General features: G+C 39.7%; 1 protein-coding gene across 2 annotated transcripts in view; it reads left to right on the plus strand.

Moving 5' to 3' along the window:
* Window positions 1-22,375, plus strand: part of epha10 (EPH receptor A10) — a 162,475-nt gene that overhangs the window by 118,593 nt on the left and 21,507 nt on the right. For both annotated transcript variants that reach the window (XM_006794346.2, XM_006794345.2), the window contains exons 6-8: window positions 11,142-11,266; window positions 15,051-15,324; window positions 18,284-18,392. In XM_006794346.2, coding sequence (XP_006794409.1) covers window positions 11,142-11,266; window positions 15,051-15,324; window positions 18,284-18,392 — 508 coding nt within the window. The remainder of the gene's footprint in view (window positions 1-11,141; window positions 11,267-15,050; window positions 15,325-18,283; window positions 18,393-22,375) is intronic.

The raw sequence follows: 22,375 nt of genomic DNA on the forward strand, positions 1-22,375 counted from the left end.
TATCTTTGATGCACATCTTTTGTCGAAACCCCTGCCGGGAGAGGGCAGACGGGTGAAAACGCTTAAGGTTGCAAGCAGACTAGAGAGAAAAGTTCAAACTTCCAAAATGCTTTTCATGTCTCACTTTCTCTAATACTCTGTGACGTCTTTAATCGTGCCTCTGTGGAGAGCGTGGCGGCGTTTGTGTGTGTGCGCACCGTCTGGGTTTCTTGTGGGGTTAGTCGCTGGAGGGGAGGGGAAGGCGGCTGCGTCCTGCTGTGCGAAATAGAGAGAGAGCAAGTTGTGTGGAGATGCAGCTGTCTTTCTGAATGACAGTACACTCCTCTCTGATACAGCGGTAGGTGGGTGACAGACAGTTCAGCTCATCAGACCAACATTGCACGCACACAGACACCTCTTTTTCTCATTCGCCGTGCATCTTTTTATACAATTTCATGCAGAAAATTCCAGGGGGAGGGGTTACAGTACAGTTTATCCAGCAGAGGTTTAACAATGCGCCAAATGCTTAGTATGTCAATCCATCCCTTAATTTTCAAGACACGGTTTTGTGTTTGTGTGAATGCTTGTTTGGAAGTTGTTGTTTTTTTTCATGAAGGGGGATAAACAGGATGAAAGAAGGGGAAAAACTTCCACAGCCACGATCACTTGATCATAATTAAACTATTAACTTAATAAAGACTACATTTCAAATGGAAGACTGTGGATGTATTTTTGCAGCTTTTGTCATACATCTTTAAAAGAGCTCATGTTTTACTCTTTATTATAGGTTATATTATAGCTGCTGTCTGTCTCACATTCCTCAAGTAATATCAGCTCTTAGTCAAGAGCTGCACTTAAGCACACTTTCAAAATATCTGTATTCATTTGTCGATGCAAGTTTGTGTCATTCTAGTTTTTTCTCCCCCGCTGTCCAGTTAAAACCGGCTCCCAGACAAACTACAATTGGAAAATGCTGCTTACAACAACCTTATATAACAACCTGTAGTACATCATCTGTTATTTTTACATTTAAGAAGATCCAAAAGATCCAAATATCATCACACTCCAAATCAGATCCTGTCATCAAACAAGTTAGACTACGCTCGGATTGCTGTGTCATGCTAAAGGATGGAGGCTGTAAAGATGCAGCGTTTGTGTGTGTATATGCATTGCCCCTTTATTCAAGTCTGCCAAGGCAGATAGAGCTTTATTTACCTTCTTAGCCAACCTCCTGCAGCAGTCTTGGGTCAGCCACTCTATCTGTATGTTTGTGTTTTTCCGAGGGTTTGTGCGCGGCCTGTGTTTTTTATTTGGTGGAGGCTTCGGGCAGAGGCTGTCTGGCTTAACGGACATGTCATGATCAGGCCATGCCTCAGCCTTTAGGCTAAAGCATGCTGGGCCCGGAGAGTGTTCAGAATCAGTCAGTGTGCAGCTGTCAAAAGCAGTTTAAAGAAGTTGGCCCCAGCCTATCTCCCCTGGTGAGAGCGTCTCATGCCAGATTTGTACGCTATGCAAAGGCTATGTAAACAGGTTAAGGGTGTTTTCTTTTCCAGATTTGATCACATGTATGTGCAGGAAAAGAAAATTCACCAGTTTATTGGTAGCCTATTTTCAGGGCATGGTGTTTTGGCACAGCTGGATTATGTTGATCGAGCCTTTTTGAATATGTCATACAGAAAAGCCTCTGTGTCTCGCTCGCTCTTCTGGTCTGTCTCTCACCCAACCACCTACTGACTGACACATTCAATCAGGCCAGCCCTAAGACTCTCTCCCGTGTTGCGCACACAAATTCTGGTCTCCTACACAGACACAAATTTAGACACAAATCCACACACCTATCCACCAAGGTGTGTGGATTTGTGTCCTTGCAACGTATAATTTAGTAGCTGAGATGAAAATGTGCTTCATCCAGGTGCCTTCCCTGCACCATTCCTCCCACTCACAGCCGGGTTTGTGTGTCTGTGTGTGTGCGTTACACCTAGACAAGACTCATTCCCTCCAAACACCTCTGCTCCTCTTTTCTTCCTGTGCAGATATGAATAAAAAACACTGCAGATAATAGCTGTGTCTGACTGCATCTCCTCACCCTGCTCTGAAGCACGGTCTTACTATTAATCTTCATCTTTCCTTTTCTCCTGTTCCACACTTGCTCTTCTTCACTCTTATGATGCACTGGGCAGAATAATTGTATTTGCAATTTGGGATTAGGTGTCCAAGTGGCAAATAAAACAAATTAGGCAGTGATTGGTGAGCCAGGAGACAAGTTGCAGGAGACCAGACATGTAAACATGTTTATTTTTCCTGTAAAGTTGGGCTTTTTAACATACTGGTCTACAGGGACTGATTTGCTTTTGAAGCCAAGCTCAAAAGGCCATTTAAGAAACAGGAGCTTTTGGCACTTATGTGTTGGCTCCATTTTTCCATCCCAGAGAGTGGCGCTTGCTTCCCAGTCCTCTGCTGTCAGGCTCATTGTTGCACTATCCCTTTAACTCCAGGCAGAAGTAAGTGGTGCTATGCCCAGAGGGATCATCACTGTTGCATCCTCTTGACCCTTTTACCAAGCGCATGCGTGACAGATACGGCTCTCTCAATCACTCCTGTCTACAACTTTTACACATTTTCTACCATTGTGCATATCTTTTCATTATAGATTCGCATGCAATCATTCGCTGTCTTTAATATGCGTTGACACATGGGGTAGTACACGTTAGTGAGAAGTGGAACAATAAAATCACCTTCTGAAAATGGATGCCATCTCAGCGGAGGCACAAACCTGGAGGGAACAACAGATTCCCCTAAGAACAAAGACGGAGACAAGGCTGTGTTGGGGAAAAGGAGATAAGAAGATGGAGAGACTGCAAGAGAGAATTCCCAGGGAGAGGATCCACAGATGTGAGGAAGAAGTAAAAAGTAAGAATGACTGCGAGATGTTCGGCCCTGTTTGTGCTGTCCCCCCTGGGGAGAGAAGCTCCTCCGCCTGTCTCCTTTGATAACAAAAAGGAGATGCCAGTTGCACCTCAGCTGCCTCCGTACACCTGGATGCAAGAGCCTACAGCAGTGGGTGCCATTTCTTGCCAAAGTCTATTCACACATCTACTTGCCACAGAGAGGACAGAGCTGCCATGTAACCTCCAGAGTCTCTGTAATGAAAGCAGTGGCTATTGAGTGGATCTGAAGATGAACTTATGAGAACCTGGGTTTTTGCTAAAGTCTTTTCAGGTATTTAACCCCACACAATTCTAAAAGTAAGTTATCGCTTCCTGCACTTCTGTATTTAACTCCTCTAAGGAGCAAAATGCTGAAAGATCATTTGATACAACGTATTAAGTCCATCCATAAAAAAGATTTACTTGTGAGAATCATTTAACTGTACATAAAATGTAAAACACAGCCTCCTAGGACCTGCCGTCCACATATGTGGACATCACATTTTGGGTTGTCTCGACCAAAATACTAAATTTTGCTCTACAAGTGCCTGATATCCACTTACAAGGACATTATGCTGCCACTGTTCTATCGAAATTTTAAACGAATGTTCTCATATTTGAATCTCATTTTATCAGAAACAAAAATCAGGTAAAAAAAAAAAAAAATCTGGTAATTCTTTGTTTTTACATTCATCAGGTCCCAATCAGCCCAAATAGCAAAGAGAAATTAAGAATTCATGCAGCGGAAGAGTTCGGGTCTTAGGAGGTTAACTGCTCTGCTGCTATTTGGCAAATCAGAGACCAAACCAAGAAACAAATCTAAGATACCGTGTCATGTTCCTGTTTATAGTAGTGTAAACAGTATTTTAAATTCAACAGTTTTTGAATTTAAATAATGATACCAGGGTCAGAACCTCCACTTTACATATATTGATTTAAGAGTTTAGTTTCAGCGCCAACATATTTAACATACATGGACTAACAACTGGAGTCTCTGGTGTTCCCAAGATCGATTGACCTTAAGAAGCAATCATAAATAAATAAATATTTGCAAACTACATTTCTTTTAAAATCATCATTAGTTATTCCATTAGTCATCTAAAGAAAAACACACATTATTTAAAAAAAATTACAATTACTCTAAATATTTTGTAAAATATAAATCGGTTGTGTTCTTGCCAATTGTATGTTATCCACAAGCACAATCCATGTGATTACTTGTCAGCTTATTTGCTGTTCTTTGACTCTGTTATCACTTAGTTTTCAGTTATTTCAAATAAGCATTTGTGGTATTTAGAAGATTAAACCAATCAGAGTTCCTTTGAATTAAATACACAGCCTCCTAGGATGTGCCCAAAACATCTCACCTTGATCGCATCCTAGTCACATGCCCAAACCACCTCAGTCGGTTTCTTTTGATGTGGAGTAGTAGTACTTCTACTCTCAGCCCCTCCCAAATGGCTGAGCTTCTCATTCTGTCTTGAAGGCTGAGCCCAGATGCCCTTGAGGGGAATCTAATTTCTGCCACTTGTATCTGCAATCTCATTTCTTTGGTCACTACTCACAGCTCATAACCACAGGTGAGGGTAGGAATGTAGATCAACCTTGTAAACTGACAGCTTCACTTTCACGCCCAGCTCTTTCCTCACCACAGTAGACTGGTACAGCATCCCTGTTATGGTACGTGCTGCACCAGTCTGTCTGTCAGTCTCCCGCTCCCCTCTCCTGCTTCCACTTGGGGCAGCAATTCGTTCTTGACCCTGAGTGGACACTCAGGGTCCTTTTCTAGCTGAGAAATATGGCCTCTGATTTGGAGATGTTAGTTCTCATCCCAACTGCTTCATACACCACCAAACCTGACACTCTTCATTCTCTACCCTAAAGCCATGGACTGTATGACAGATATGTGTCCATAATATTTATGCGTAGAATTCTGTCATGCATGCTTGCATGTGGCAGGAAGAGCAAATAGTTGCTACCTTCCAGTCTGAATGTTAGTCAAACCAACATCAACAGGTGGAGTTTTCTAGATTCCCCAAGAAGATCACTGCTGCTCACACTGGGGCATGTAGTGTGGCTGTATCAGCTCTCCTTTTCACGTGTTGCATGTCCAGGGCATTCACAAGCTCATGATGATCCAGCAACTTTCTAAGAACTTCCAGTATTTAAAGTTCCCTGCTGAGAGTCTTTCTTATTTAAAATCACTGACAGAGAGTCACAACCTGATTTGATATGATAACAAAGTTTTATTAATTGTAGCCTGGTTACTATTTTGTCACAAAATATACCTACCGGTACTATACTTGTACATGCATCACTTTTATAAAATTCATAGTGTCCCTTTTAGAGTCTACAGACCTATACTTGTGTTAGTGATTGGTATATGTACTGCAAGGCATTCATACAGGACCTTATCAGAAGCCATTCATCTTTGTGATGGGCACCTATGAGCATGTCTGCCGTGCAATTTCTTCTGCAAGATGAGGGACTGGAAATGTCTGACGTGCACTTCTATTGCATAGCCATCACCTCTTCTATATTGCTTTTGAAAATCATCATGCAGTTGTATATGTTTTCATGTGAGTGTAGTTGTGTAAATGTGTGTCAAAAACACATTTCAAAGAGAAGTCTGCACCGATTCTTTCTTTTAAAACGAAAAGCCAAATGCAGTGCTACCCACCATTCCCTCCCATATGCTCGTGAGTGCTGAGTGTGTGTTGAAGTGGGGAATGGACAGTATTTTCACATCTACTTGCCTTCATAAATGGCTAAATCTTCTAAGCCTGTCAGTAGGCACTGAAAAGAAAATCTTCTGAGGCTATAGTTTACTATATTGAGTACAAAAAATGCTATCTTGTGCATAATAAATGTGCGCACACATTTTGATTCATTCGTTTTTCACATTTTGATTAATTTATGCTCTTGTTCTGATTAATTTGTTCCCCTTTTTAATTAATTAGAGCTCATGTTTTGTTTAATCCTTGCAAATGATAAATGCAGAGAGCCAACACAACCAGCTTTTTGCCCAGGAGCCAGGTTGCAAGCCGCAGGGGAGCAAGGATGAAAGTCCTCTGAAAATATGATGTGTCGCTATGTTGGATTTGTCATGTTTTATATTTTTGGGGTCGTGCTAAAATCAGCAGTAAAGTGTGTTACTCATTCCTCTACATGATGCTGAAAGGCAAAAAGCAGCAATTATTTTTTTCTCATTTCATATTATTACTCAGTACTTAGTTTATAAATCAGGATGTCCTGGAACACACTGCTTTTCTTCTCAGTGGGTCAGTTGAGAGAAAAAGTCACTGAACTATTCAGGCCATCTAGATCAAGCACACCGGTAGTGCAGTACCATTTTTCTTTTTTTCACCTTTTCCAAAAAAGCTGGGGCTCTTTTTTTTTTTCCTAATCTGATAAACCCATATTTTATTTACAACAGAAAACACGTCAGATGTTTCAACTGAGAAAATGTGTCATTCAAAGAAAAATATTTTCCGTTGGTGAAAGTCTAGACTAGTTTGTGGGAACATATGCTGCTCTAAAACTTGTACACACCATTCAGCACTGTCAGCACCTTTCCAAGCCATACAATCCAAGCAGCCAGTGACACAGACACTAACAAATCCCATACTATCAAAGATGCAGGCTTTTGAACTGTGTGCCAATACCAAGCTGAATGTTATTCTTTAGTCCAGAAGATGCACAAATTTCAATTTAATTCGCCACAGAGCACTTTTGCCTCAGTATATTGTCAATGAGCTTTGGTCCAGAGTAGAAGGTGCTGTGTCTGGATCATATTTACATGTGGTGTCTTCTTCTTTGCATGATTCAACCTGCATTTGTGTGATAGCAGGGTGAACTGTGTTTTTAATACATACTATGTAGTGTAGATGATTACATTTCAAAGATCTTGACAATTCTACATTGCGGTACATTATTTTGAAATTATTCCACAACTTGTAGACACAGTTTGTTGCAAATTAGTGAATCTCTGCCCATCTTAACTTCTGAGAAACTCTGCCTGTCGCTCGTTTCTGACCTGTTGCCAATTAACACATTTAATTGCAAAATTCGACTCCAGCTCTTTCTGTTTAGTACCACTGAATTTTTGAAGCCCACATCCCAACTTTTTTGAGCCGTCTTGCTGCCATCAAAAATACTAAATCAAGCAAAATGTCTTGGTTTAAACCTTTGATATGTTTTCAGTCTTCTAATGTGAATATAATATGGGTTTGTGAGATTTCCAAATCATTACATTCTGTTTTACATTTTACAGAGCGTCCTAACTTTTTTGTGTTTATGGTTGTTGTAAAAATATAACCTCAAAATGTGTAAATCTGCTGAAAGTAGAGATGAACCCTACTCTGTTCTCAAAGGAACATTTGGTAAATAGCAGCGCAGAAAAAAAGTAATAGTACAGTCTGCACACCTATGTGCTAAAGCACTTCAAATACGGGCGAATTTGATGCTAGTTTGTCTGGCGAACAAGTTACAGCGCTTCTTTGCTGAGGTGGAAGCACCACTTTAACCTTTGTATTACTTTTGCATTGTAGTGCACACTTGTTTATTGTGTGTCAGATTGAGCTGTGATGTGATCCACGCTTTGGAGGAAGGGAATAGTCTTATGCATAATTCAGCATAGAAGGAAGGAAAGAATAGCAAACAATAGCCTCCAGAGCAGGCTGACACTGTGTTCTTGCTTTAGTATGTTAAGCTACCTTTCTTCTTGTATTTGAGTGTCAGAGGCTTTGAGAAAGTAGGGACTGTCTGTTCAAGCATTCACTCAAAATAGTTGAGCTCTAATAAGATTAGGATTACGTATTTTAGATTCCTATAAATTTTCCATCTATTTAGGATGCATGTTTTTAACAGAGGAAATAAATAATAGAGAAAATAGGTGTGAGCCATCTGTATCAAAAATGAAGTAATGGTGTTCATTAGCTCAGCAGTTTTTAAACACATAAACATAGAAGGTAATTATTTTCTGTAATTTAAACACATTAAGCTTAATGCTTTTTTTAATGGTAAAAATTTAATTTGGACCTAAATACCTTTTCAAGTGTTGCTAACAGTTTTCACTTTCTTCTTTCCTCCCAATACCTTTGCTATTTCCATATCTGTTTGTCTAGTCCTTTCATTTATCGTGGAGGTAATCCCTTTATTTTCTCCTAACTATACCATCTACATCCTTTATTCTATTTCCCACTTAATTAATGCCCATGCATATTCATTAATCACCGCAAATAATTTCTTTGCTTATGTCTGTTTACATTCGTGTGTCGTGTTCATTAACATCATAACAACTTTTAGAGCGCCTATGGTTTCCCCGACTGCTCTTCCCCTACTGTGTATGCATCTGTACAATGTGCCGTGTTCACATTATGCAGGAATATCCTTCAGAATACCTTGAGGACTTAAAGTAATGATGATATTTTCAAAAGATCTCTAACTGCTCTTAATATGTATATCTATTTTTAAAACTTCTGCTCACTCTTAATACTTATTAGAATAAACTGATTACACATATGGCAGCAACTGAAGACATGGTCAAGGTGACCTGCTGAAGTTGAGCATCAGAATGAAGGTGATCAACCTTCTCTGGAGTTTATGGAGAGTAGCCTGAAAAAGAGAAAATATCCAATAAGCGCCCATTATCTGGGTGAAAATGCCTTGTTGATGTCAGAGGTCGGAGGAGAATGACCAGGGTTCTTTACATGACATCCAGGATATACAGAAGAGTATCTTTAAACCCATGTCTGAACACATCAAACCTTAAAGCAGCAGAAGAGAGAAGAACAAGAAGAAACTGAGGCTAGGCCAGGAGAAAACACCATGTCACAAAGATCAAATCATTTCCAGCTTGTTTCCCGAAAATGACAATGAGTTCCCAATACTTAAATAGCCTCCACAGTCATCAAATTTCCAGTAGAGCTTTCTGGAATGTGTTGGAAAAGGAGAGTCGGCTGACAAATTTGCATCAAATCTATGTGATGCTGTCATGTCACCAGAGACCAAAATCTCTGAAGAGTGTTTTCAGCATTTTGTTTAATCCAAACTATGGTTTGAAGAATTAAGGCAGTACTCAAGGCAAAAGATCCTCCTATCAGGTTCTAGCAAGGTTTAACTAATACAGTGTTCGGTGAGTATTAATGTCTTGGTGATACTACTATTACTGCTACTGCCTGTCACACCTCCCAGGGTATGGGCCGCCAAAGGTAGATCTCCAGAGATTTCTGTCCTGGGCCGTTCTTAGGTGGGTCCAGGTGTAGCCCATCATTTTTGCTTCTGCCTCGAGGTGTCCTCTCCAGGAGTTTCTTGGGTGGCCTCTCTTTCGCTTGCCTTGGCGGTTCCACCTGAGAGCTTGCCTGGTGATGTTGGTTGGCGATGTGCGTAAAGCGCGCCCTACCCAGCACCATCTTCTCTTCCTCATTTCTTCCTCTACTGGGAGTTGACAAGTTCTTTCTCATAGTTTGATGTTACTGATTGTGTCTGCCCAGCAAATGTGGAGAATCCTTCTGAGACAGCTGTTGAGGAATGTCTGGATTTATTTGGTGTGTTGGTGATAACTAGTGTTAATATCACTGAATCCAAGTAAATGATTCTTTTGTATGAAAAAGAAAAAAAATCAATTTTTTAATCCTTTTTTCACACTAATAGTCTCCATATGGCCTGGATTTCCCTCTTTCAGCTTGATTGGGCAAAAATAAAACGCATCTGTGATTGCAGTGGCCATTGGCAAACTTGACATCAGCCTATAAACACATATGGATATACATCCTTACTTCCAACATGAAACAAAAAGTCACATACTTATCACGAAAAATGCATTATACCTGTGTTTGCAGCGACATAAAAAAAATGACAGATGGAGGTGGACACTGAGAGAGAGCAATGCTGACAGATTGCCTTTGATCTGCTGCCTAAAATGACTATTATCCTGCTGTTTGAGAGGAGGTCGTGCATGTGTATATGTGTGTATGTGTGCAGTGTTTCATGTGTTTACGTGTGAGTGACAGACAGAACATATTCATTAGCGTAGCCTTTTTCGAGGAGCAATGAGACAAACTGATGGCTAAAGGTCAAAGAGGAGATGAGGAAGAAATGGACTTGAAAAGAACTGATGGGGTAACTATTGTCGGAATGAATTAAGGTTAAAAAAAAAAAGAGCAAGCACTACAAAAGGGAAGTAAAATAAACCACAGAAAATATGGAACTTAATTGGATATTTTTGAATGCTATTGAAGATATTGATGTGCATTTAAGTAAATGAAATCTAGAAATCCCCCTCGTAAACCTCTCTGCCACTTCACCCTGTCGCCCAGCCTTAATAGCACCACTCCTTCCTAACATAAAGGCCTTTTAAGCTAAATACACCACATTATTTTTCTTAGTATTTTTGACTGGCAACCCTTTTTGCAACTTCATTACACATGGTATAATTAGCCGTATAATTAGCACTTAAGCAAGAGTGGGTGGTGTTTGCTGATTATCATACTATGCGCAGCCTGTCATTTGTTGACACAGAATCAAAGAACTAGTTTTTCATCAGTAATGAGAGTGTTTGCTTTGTGAGCAACTGTCATTATGCACTGCATCTAAATTTGGATGAGCTTTGAACAGAATCATTCCTCATGTATTGCACTGGCGTGATCAATAAGAGCCGAATTATGTGTCAGGCTAAATTCCAGTGCAGTTTTCTGGATTGAGTCTGAAAACACTGAAGTGAGGTCAGTTTAATTAAGAGACCTGGAGAAGAAATAGAAAGTTAAGATTAAGAGTGCCTCTGTCCGTTTGTCTTGTGTCAATAAAGACTTGTCACTCAGCCCATATTGGTATTGATATATTGTCAATCCTGATGTAAAGGATCTGGGAGCTGTTCATTCACACACACACACACACACAAATGGAAAGAGGGAGACAACCTTTGTCTACTCATGGGCAGCTACCTGCTTTGACACATTTTAGCTTCAGTATTTAATCTCTTACCTCTCATACTTTATACCTGACTTTCCTATGAGCCCTCTCATGCAGACATTTTCCCTCGCTTCCTTTTGATCTGGAAATCCAGTCAGGTGTACTATATATAAGTGTCTGCTTCTTCTCTCTAAGAGAGTTGATGGTACTCTTTTAACCTTTGCTCATTGAGTCAAGGTAGACATCATAGTTGTAGCCACTGTATTTCCACCATACCTAAACTCGGCTTTCTCCTCTTTTTTCTCGCCTCCTTTCCCCCTGTAGCGCCATCTCTTATCAGCGAACTGCGAGCAGAGAAGATCGAACAGAAGAGCATAACCTTGGTGTGGAGAGAGCCCTCTTATCCCAACAGCAGCCGGACTGGATATGAAGTCAAATACTATGAAAAGGTATATGTGCTGTTACTTCATCATAAATATCAGTTGAATTCAGTCTTATTTGTAGAGGAGGGAGGAAAAAAAACACAAATTTTACTGAAGAAAGTGGAAAAACTCCAGCAGAATCATACTCTGGGAGGTTGGCCGTCTACTTTCACCACGTGGGACGAGGGAAAAGCAAACATGAAAGACGTGCACAGAGACACAGCAAGCAATATAATAATAAATGCCCTGCAGGTTTGTTGGGACAGTAACTGCAGATCAGGAACATGCAGCTCCAGAGCCTGAGACAGATAAGATTACTATTAGATATGCACAGATCGGTGCAAAGAGAGAGAGGAAAGACTTAAAGGTACCAACTACAGTGGAAAGAACTCACAAAATGAATGACATGCATCATATGGAGTCCCTCAGAAGTCCGTTGTGTACTGGTGACTTTCTGATGCCCAACTAAATTTTCTACACCCACTCCTCACTGCAGTAAACCTGCAGTAAACTTTAATTTCTCTCGTGTTTGCTTGATATAAATAGCATTCAGCAACTCACTGGAGGAAAAGTTCAGCACTCTGGAGGTTCTTTCTTTGCCATTAGAATGAAGTGAGATATGTTCGTGGCTGATATTAAAGATCAAATTTACTTCTATTACAGGTTTATCAATATTAATAGCAAGAACAAGCAGTAGAGAACCTGCTGTACAGAACAGAGTGCAGATAAACAGGGAGGTCGTGCCGCTATAATAGACGTGTACCACACGGCTCTAACAGGCTTATGTTTCATGTTCACGTCTTCTATTTTTTTATTAGTTTTTATTATTATTTCATGTTTGACTTTTTATTTTTTTAACTAGTTTAGTTTCAGTTTTCAGAGATTTTCTTGTTTCAGCTGTTTGAGCTGGAGGTATATATGAAAAATCAGTACAGGCATTACAATAATAATCACCTCCATCAATGCCTCATCAGGCAAGTTGTAATAAAATTTACACCAAACCTACACATATCAAAACTCTATATTTTTATTTTGTTTTAGGATTTTTCCAAGTTCTGAAATCATTTCACTTATGCTTTTTTTTAATCTAGATTTTATTTGTATTTAGTTACTAATTTTGTTTTTCACATGTACTATAATAGTACCAGTGTCTTGATGAAATTTATTTATTAACCAAATTTTTAAAGGACATTAAAGAGCTACTCTGAGAGGTCAAAATGATTCCCACAAAAGCCGAGATTGTTACATTTTAACACTTGGAAGCACTCCCTGCAGAATCACAGAAGGCCATATGTTCAAATGCAACCATTTATTGTTTCCAGAATATTTTTTCAGAGTCATTCATAGCCCAGTTAATGTATAAATGAATATCTTTATTAATTTTTTTTTTTTTTCTTTCATGAACACCCGCTGTAATTTCATCTGCCGTGTCACGCTCATTTGCATAGCATAGCAGATTGCGACTAGTCTTTACGGTAAATCTGTCGTGGACATAAAATGACAGCTGTCACACTCACACTTGTCTATTTTCACACACTGTGTTTTCTGGCAATGCCAGGTCTTTGTGTTTGGCTGTGGCAAGCTCTCACCAGTTTTCACATTTTCTTCTCTTCCCTATGCTTCATCATATTTATTAAAGCTCCGCTCCTTGCTGCTCTACTCCCAGATCTTTATATGAAAAAAGAGAGACGGGAACAAATCTAGAAGAGAGGTGGGTGGGGAAAGATGCGGGGTAAAGAAGAGGTAACAAGAGGAATATTGTGGTGTACTTTGGAGGGATGAAAAGCTTTTGTGGTAACAGATAGAAAGAGAGGGGTGAAGAGGGTATTTGAGACAGAGGAAGATGGGGAAATGACTTGTTGGAAATATGCTTGTAAGACAGTGATAGAAAGAAATGAAAAAGTGCTTAGTGGGACTGCGTGTAGGGGGGGAAAAAAGCAGAATGTGGGAAACGGATGAGTAAAGAGAATATAAGTGATAGAAGGAGTATAACTGAGAGTAAGACAGGAAAATTGTTGAACAGCCATGAAATGAAAAGGTAATGCAGAAACCAGATTAAAGTTTAAGAAAGAAAAGGCTTTGTTTAGTCAGCATGTTGCCTCTTTCTTTCTTTGTCTCTTTTACCACAGTGCGCAGTCATCGTCTGAGCCCACATGGTGTTTACTGATGTTTTAAAATCACTTGTTTAATTTAATGATTTGTTAAACATTTTAAAAATTGAACTATTTAAACTCGTAATATGAATAATAATTAAAAAACATTATTGACAATAAGAACGATTAACACTGTTAATGACTAATGATGATTAATTCGGCGTATTCGTTACTTGACTTTGGAAAGTGTCAGCTCAGAGGGCTGTTGTTGTTTCACGCTTCAGATCTACATAGACTCCCAAAATTTTCCTCTTCAGTTCTCTCCTGTCAGCTCTTGTCACATAGCTTAGCTCACTCTGCAGGGTACGCTCATTATGCAGCAGCAACCGTTCTGTTTCTCAGTTAATCTCTTTTTATTTCAGTGTGTGTGTGTGTGTTTGTGTGTGTGTCATTCATCTGACTTTTCTGCTGTCTTTATTTCCTCCTCTGTGTTCACAAATGAACAAAACATAGAGATGTAGCAGCTCTCTATGTGGGCACGGTGGCTGCTTTATTCACATCATAATGCCACAATAATACCATAACATACGGATGCTTTGGGGGATTTTTTTTCCCCCCATCACACTCAGATAGGCTTTGTAGCATGCTAACATTTGCTACTGAGCTAGGCTAAAGCTGATGACGATGTGATATGTTTTATTGCTATTTTTTTTCAATAAGCTCCATATAAAAATCTGACCTGCTGACCAAGATTAAGCTTAATAAGAAGCTTTTGGGAAGTCTAAGGAGCTTGGAAAGAAAAGCATCTGGACTTCTTTAAGTTGCTTGAAGATGTTTCACCTCTCATCCAAGAAGCTTCTTCAGTTCTAAGGTCAAATCATGGAGAGGCCCAGATTTAAGCCCTATAGGAGTGTCCCCCAAAGAGGCACAATGGACCTCCTATGGAACTGAACTGAAGAAGCTTCTCGGATGAGAGGTGAAACGTCTTCAAGCAATTTAAAGAAATCCAAGCTCCTTAGACTACGATGACCTTCACACACACGCTTTTGGGGAAAATTCAATTTTTCATATAAACCATCAGATCAACTTCATGCAGATGCTGCACAAAGTCAGGGAGTCGCTAAAAAACTTTAAAATTCATTGTTTGGGAACCAGAATCCGTGTCAATCCTGGCAGACTTCTTATACTTGCTGTTTTAAATGGAGATGTTTTGCAAATAACATGCAAAAACAAGTATATTACAAAGCAAGTGTTGCAATTATTTGAATGTGTTACTCACTCAGCCCATTTTTCTGCATTGTAGAAGGTGTCACTCATTCTCATCCAACAGATGAGCACCATATTTGCTTTTCTAAAAACTTTACACATAAACGGAGTCGCACCGTTACTGCCTTCTGGGATTTTTATAATTTATTCCCAAAGCAATGAGTAATGCTCCCTTATTAAAAGCAAGTTAAAAACTCCTAACTTGGCGTGCCAAACTGTCTGACTCTTTGAAACACTGTCTCAATAAATGAAACATTACCCAAGCCTCTGATTTTGTTACAAAGTTGTCTTCCACATCTCCCAGAATTACAAACTGTGCCTCGGAAATGAACGAGCCCTCTCACAAATGAATTCCTCCTACGCGTCTAACTCCTCCACCTCTTCCTCTCCTGTTTCTCTCTTTTGTTGTTGTTTTTCCTCCCTCTTTCTCACTTCTCTTTCGATCTCTGCAGGAACAAAAGGATCAGAGTTATTCTACCGTGAAGACTGCCGCCACACGGATCAGTGTCAACAACCTTAAGCCCGGCACCACATATGTCTTCCTCATCCGCCCCTTCTCGACACCAGCTCCTTCCTCAGCCTTGTCTTCTTCCCCGCTCTCATCTTCCTCCTCTACGTCCTCTTCCTCTTCTACATCATCCTCCTCTTCATCCTCATCCTCGTCCCCGCCGCCCATTGATTACGGGGCGTACAGCACTCCCCTGGAGCTGCAGACACTTGGCGAGTGTGAGTAGCAGTTTTACTCCTCCTCCCCCTTCCCCTCCTTGATTTCTCTCCTTTCTCCCCCACTCCTTCTCTTAGCCCAGGCAGATTGGGTAGGCATTCGGTGCAGGCACCTGGCCAGCCCACACAATGAGGCGTGCTGCTAGTGAGACAGATATGGGATGTGACTGTGTCTAAGATTATGTGTGAAGATTCAAGATATTAGCAGTAAGCCGTGAAATGTTTCTTCTTTGTGCCTGTTGATATAGTGTCCCTTATGCCACCTCAGGGTTTGGCTGGTATCCTTCTTGTTTCTTGTCTTGTACTTTTCACAGATATATTTTTTCAATCATTGTATTTCTCCAGGAAAAGGAATGTTGAGAATTTATAGTATTATAGCGATGTTGCTTCGCACCAGAGGGGTGCATTACTTTTGCAGAAACCTTTACAATGTGTGATCGAAACGTTTTGTGAATCCTTGATACAAATTTAGGCCCTACCTCCAGCACTCTCTCACTTGCAATTGTGACTTTATCATGGACCTCAAAATTGCATCTAGCTGAAAAATTAATCTCAGTTTTAGAATGACTGGCCATTGTCCAAGCTCTAATACAGCGAATTAGATTAGGGGTTCAGTCGGCACCATGAGGTGTCTAAAGCCTTGATTATACTCCGTTGTGGACACGGACAGCTGGAGACTCGATGGCCGTGCAGCCATAATATCAGTTCTCTGCTGACAAGTCTGCGCGGTCACAAAAAAACAGCCAAGCGCAAAGACATCTGCACCGACCTTCGCGCTTCCCGTGTTATGACGACATTTTGTCACTCAGACCGAGCAGACCCGAGTGGACTCGTGGACGTGGAAAATATAACTGAGGCTTAAGGCAGAAAAATTGACACGAGTGATGTGAACTGTGCACATGCCATCATGCACCCTCTCGCAGCGTTAAAACAGCCTCTGTCTTAGCCTCATACAAGTTTCTCCTCTTAAAAGAGTTTTGACACAGTAGACACAGTAGAATAGATTCAAATGTGTGAGTGGCTAAAAGCGGTGCTGACGTGCACGAAGACACTTCTTAAAGGTTTTGGCTGGCTGTCCAATTCAAGAAAAATGTTTGTTTTTGTTATTCGTGGGTTCATAAAATGTTTTGATCGCCCCACATACTGCATCACCAACTAACAAATCATACAGCTTATTACATTTATCTGTCAATTAACTTTGTGTGGGAGACGGTGAATATTAATCAACACTGACATTTAAGCCTAAACAGCTTGGAATTGTGCTTCCCACTCAGTTGAGAACTGACCAAATCATGCATTACATGCACGAAGGTAAAGTAACAATGAAAACAAAGGAAAGAAACTGTAGGAAAACACATCTCAACATGTCGTCCTGTCAACCTTAAACCTGCAATAAAATCAGAAAGGTTTATCTTGAAAATTACTGCATTGTTTGTGGCTGGATGTTTGACTCTAACTGTGCTTTAAGGTGTAGTTTAAACTTTTGTTTAAAATGCAGTTTGGATAAGTAACATGTTCAGCAGAGGAACCGGGTGTAGGTAGCAGAGATGGGCAGTAACGCATAATCCGATTACTTTTTTCAAGTAACGAATAAAGTAAGGGGTTACTATTGCAAAAACGGTAATTAGATTACCGTTACTTTCCCGTAAGAACGCTGCGTTACTGCGTTACTAAAACCGTGATTTTTTTGCGAGAATGTCTCATGACAGTGACGTAAGAAAGTGCGACGTTCGTGAAAACAGCTGTGTGCAGAGCAACAATGGATAATATATCGAGTGCGGGAGAGAGTATGAGCGTGCAGCGTTTAAAGCGTGGAAGTACTGACCTTACTTTAAGTTTGATTCCATAAAAAGTGACAAAAACATTAGTGTCCGTTGTGCGTGGGAAGAAAACTTCTATTTACAGCGAAAAAAAACCCTAAACTTCCAAGCAAAAACCTTGTGCGCTACGACATAATGGGAAATTCACAGAGAAACTCGCGGATTCTTCCACTGACCGCTGCGGCACACCTGCACCAGGGTATACCTCCGCCAACCCTACTCCTGCTTTACAGGTGAAAATAGAGCAAAAGGACCGCTAGTCTTTGACTTTATTTATTTTCTGCTGTGTTTTACTTGCATATATTTGAAAGAGTGAGTGTAAACACACAAAAAAAAAAATTTTATGTGCTGGAATGTGCCGAAAATAGGTTTAAATATGAAACAAATTTCTTCCAGTCAGAGAATGTTGCATATAATTAAATTTTTGCTTGATGCATAAAGTTAAAAGATTAAAACTAATAAAACAAGTTTTAAAAAGGGACTTTTCCATTTGATTACATTTTGTATGATGGATTATGCAGAAAAAGTAGAATTGGGCTGAAAGATCTATTTCTTTATCACCTATTCAGGTTGTAAATCGTGTTTTTAAAAAGTAACTAAGTAACTAAGTAATTAATTACTTTTGAAAATAAGTAATCAATAAAGTACTTAATTACTTTTTGGGGAAGTAATCAGTAATTAGTTACTGATTACTTTTTTCAAGTAACTTGACCAACACTGGTAGGTAGTGTAAGAAAACAAGATGTAGCAGGCGCCCACTGCAACACAGACAAGTTCAACAGCGAGCTCTAAACATTTGAAACTAACATGGATGAGAAATGTTTAAAATATGAAAATGTGCATAATTGTATGTCAGCTGATGCACTAGAGTATAAAACAGCATCTAGAACAACTACTCAGTGACTGTAAAGATGAGGCTGTTCTGTTGATGTCAGTGCTTCTTGTTTACTAAAGCAAAGTTTTTTCTTCATAATTTGTCCTCAGCTCGTGTTCTTCTTCAGCTGAATGTCAGCAAGATGATGTGCACAAATGTCCCTGTGATTCTTTCCTAGGCTCATAACTGCTACTTGTGTTGTTCGGTTAAGGTGTGTGTGTGTGTGTGTTTGTTTATATGTGTAATAACTATGTTTTGTTATTTGCAGTGGCACTGGCGTCCAGTGAACAGAATCCAGTGGTGATCATTGTTGTCGTGTCTGTGGCTGCCCTCATTATGCTGCTCTCCATGGGAGCTGGACTGCTCATCTGGAGGAGGTAGATATGAATATACTGATGTAAACATGCACACAGTAGATTAAGTCACTAGCCACTCCCTATGGTTCGTGAAGGCCTTCCCAGATTTTAGTATCTTTTGACACACTTTGTACGCATCATAGACATATTGCATGCATATTAAGTTAACCGTCACATGCTGCTCCATCTTAATCCAGATTATAGTAATCTGTCTGTAAGAGAGGATCCTGTAAAAGGACCATACATTAACAGTGATTCTGCGTTGTGCAGCCACACTCACCATCGTTTAATATGCAACATAATGACATCAGCTTGATAATGGCGCTGTCCGCTCCCGGGGGAAAATGTTGGCAGGGTCAAAACCTTCTTTGATCATTTTTTTGGCTCGAAGTTCATAGTTCTCTGCTGTCTAATTAGTTTCCACATAGAGAAATGGAGCTGTTTAAAACAGCTGCGATGAAAGGTTTAGGTAGTGTCACTTGTATAACGGCAGACACATGGTTTGCAAAGTGATTTCGCTCTACCTCTTGGGTTTACCCTGAATCAAAGGGTCTTTTTTTAACGTTGTTTTATAATGAGAGTGGAAAGTTCAACTTTATTACTCTACCTTTTTCAGTAAGGATAAAAAACTGTTCAACTGAACTAACGTTTAACCTTAAACCAAAATGACTCACAGCTAATGAAAATTACTCTTCACGCTTCAGGGAAATCTTTTTCTGCATATTGCTCAGTTTAATTACATTCAATTTTTGTTTCAAATTATTATAGTTATTATTGTTACTTATTTATTTATTATATTCTGTTTTCTTTTAGTTCAGCTGGGCTTAAAGTGGCAGTCTGGTGCAATTAGGTTCAGTTTGGGTCATTTTTAAGTGACGCAAATGAAATGCAACAATTTAGATAAGATAATTGTTATGATGGGATGTAAAGTGGGGGCATTGTGAGCTTAGGTGTTTAAGTAATTAATTGGACTTTTAGTCCTCAGGTGATTAGTAGATGTTGCTGCACATTTCCCTGCAATGACTACATTGGTGCCACAGGCTCATGCATTGCAGTATAATACTAAAGACAATGTAGGCAATCATAATAACTGACGAATACATATTAACATAACTTGCCAGACTTGAGTGTCTTGACTGTTAAACATTAAATGATTTTATGATATGGAAGTTTAATATCTTGTCGTGTAGTTACATGTTTTATTCAGCTGAGCAGACAAAGGGAGCGAGTGGATTTCTGCTTGTTCCAAACATTTTGCTCTTTGACTCATGCCCAACTCTGAATTCTACCATCTCACCTCAAATACGCCTACACGGTAACACACAGACTCGCAACTCTTACTGTACTCTCAATCATATATGCAGCACATGAGTAGAGGGCAAATATCTATTCCCACACAGTACACATACACGCATATGTTTTTTTTCTTCTTCCATTTGGCTGCAATTCAACTGTTCAGTCTGTCCAGAGAGATTTTCCAACACATTGTGCAAAGATTTGTCTGTATAGCTTTTGTTCATCCTCTTTTCTTTCTCCGTAAACACACACACACACACACACACACACACATGGATACACTGATCTTCACTGGAGCTGCACTCTCAGCCATACAAAGTAAAGTGGGCTTTTTCCACAGCTACACTCTCTGTATGTGTGTATAAAGAGGGGCTGTGTTATAGACACCACGACCAATTCAAGATCCAGACAAACGGGGCAATGATGGATTCAGCTGGGCGAAAAACTGGGTCCTGTTCATTCACAGCAGCGTCATACACATTGGTGGATATCAGTCAAACATTTTTAAAGGAAAATATAGGAATGAATGTGCAAACATTCGCAGACATAGTCAAGTGAAGACAACAGCACTGTAGTAGAAAAAGCATAAAATTCAACAAGGTGCTTATTCTCAGTAGACAGATGCTCTGACACACACACAACACAAGTATTTAAATAAATTCTTGCTTTGAGGAAGGCAGCATCATGCCCTTGTGCACAGCCTCACAGTGAATAATAATGGTTATCTTATTCTTTTATTTCCATCACTGCATTCATTGCAAGTGGTCTCCATTGTTCATCGCTGCTGGACCATTAACTAGCTCTTCATGTTTTGCATAGAGACAAAGGGAGAACGGTGTGATGCCTCAATTACCATGTTCGTGTTCGCAAAGACAGCCAGCTTACAGCTATGGCTGGAGGGTCTCAGTTACATCGATCTGCCTGTTCACACAGACACATGCAAATGAGTTCCACTGCACACACATAAAGGCATGGATGGACACTGGCAGCGAAATGCATTTATGGCACATATTCACATTTATGGATGTGCCCTTGATGCTATGCACGGTCCTTAAACCTACTTCATTTTTCACTTTTAATATAGAGTGCGTTAGTTGTGCCTCTGTAATGGACATGGGGTTTGTCTCTCCCTCCTCTTAACCCCTTCTCTTCCTGCAGCTCTTAGAAATTATTCCATTTTATTTATAAAGCGTCATATCAGGCCAAGTAAGGTAAAGACGCTACAATAATACAGAGAGAAAGGGTTGTCAACAACTATTTGACAACCCCTTATGAGCAAGCATTTGGCGACAGTGGGAAGGGAAAACTCCCTTTTAACAGAGAGAAACCTCCAGCAGAACTTGGTGCAGCAAAGGTTTGAGGTGAGGGGAGGGCGACAGGACCAGTGATTTTATTTTCTGTGAGTTGATATGAATTACTATGTGTGGTGTATTTAACTTTCTGCATCGACTATTCTCTTAGTCTTCAGATCTCTTGTGTTGGACAACCTATAGCAGTCTACTGATTAAGTTTAATAGTAAAAGTTGCTATTAAAACAACGAATATTTTAGCATTTTTGTACCAGAAGCCCAAGAATTGCTTCCCATTATCTTGCAATTTACGTATGCAAGAAAATTGCTTTAAGGCTCAATCAAATCTCCAAATAGTTGCTGATTGCTTTTATGGTAATACATTTACTGATGAACTGAGAAACTCTTGCAGCTCAGTCTCACCATTATAAAGATGTTATTTAAGCACAGGTTCATCATTAGTCATAGTCACTTACAGTGACATACAAATTATTATGAACTCTTATTAACATAAAGTGGTAATAAAAACAGATGAAAAGTGGAGGGGGCGTGATGAGATAAGAGGGGGTATTTTGTATTTTCTTCACTTTGAAACCTCACCTTGATGCTCTATCCTATCATTTACACACATACACACACAGAATCCAGTGGTGCCTGACAGAGTTTGATAGAGCCAGAGTTCCAGGGCATTGCCCAAACATTCTCCAGGAAGCCCAGGCTTGACTGGTCAGTGCAAGGATTGTTTACCCTTCACCAGCCACACCAGCATGTGTTTCTGTGTCTTCTGATTGAATGTCTTTGTGTGTGTGCGTGTGTGTGTTTTGGTGTCTGATGAGTGAGTTACAAGTTATCAAGAACAGAGGATGGAGAGGAGTTCAAGAAGAAAGAAAGAAGCAGGAAATTAAAGATGAGGGTCATTTCATAGGGCTGATGACACTTGGTGACACAGTAACAAAAAGTAGGATTCAAAGGGGAAGAGATGGGGAAGCTAAGAAAAAAGGTCTCAAACACAGCAGTGTATGTGTTGAACAGATCAGTGCTTTTATGTCTGGAAGTTACTTATGCATAAAGACATTTTGTCAGTCTTACTGTTTATTATTCACCAGATAGTGTTTGATACAAAGTAACACCTTTGTAAGTAATAACTTACAAATGAAGTTGAAACTATATTTGTCTTTATCTTTGTGTGAGAGTTGGTTTTAGAGTAACACTATTTATCTGCCCCAAGGGAGAGATACTTATGTGGTAGCAGGGCTCCGAGTAAAGCAAAACTCAGCAGTGGAATAAAGTGAATCTCATTATACTAATGGATAAAAGTTAAAGTGTTCTCTCTTTTTTTTAAAAAAAAAAAAATTACCTAATTTTACATGCATTTTGCCATACATATTGTAAATGTCCTCCGGCCTAATATCTCAGCTA

Source organism: Neolamprologus brichardi, chromosome 22 (genome assembly GCF_056152115.1).
Source record: "Neolamprologus brichardi isolate AB-2024 chromosome 22, ASM5615211v1, whole genome shotgun sequence".
NCBI lineage: Eukaryota > Metazoa > Chordata > Actinopteri > Cichliformes > Cichlidae > Neolamprologus > Neolamprologus brichardi.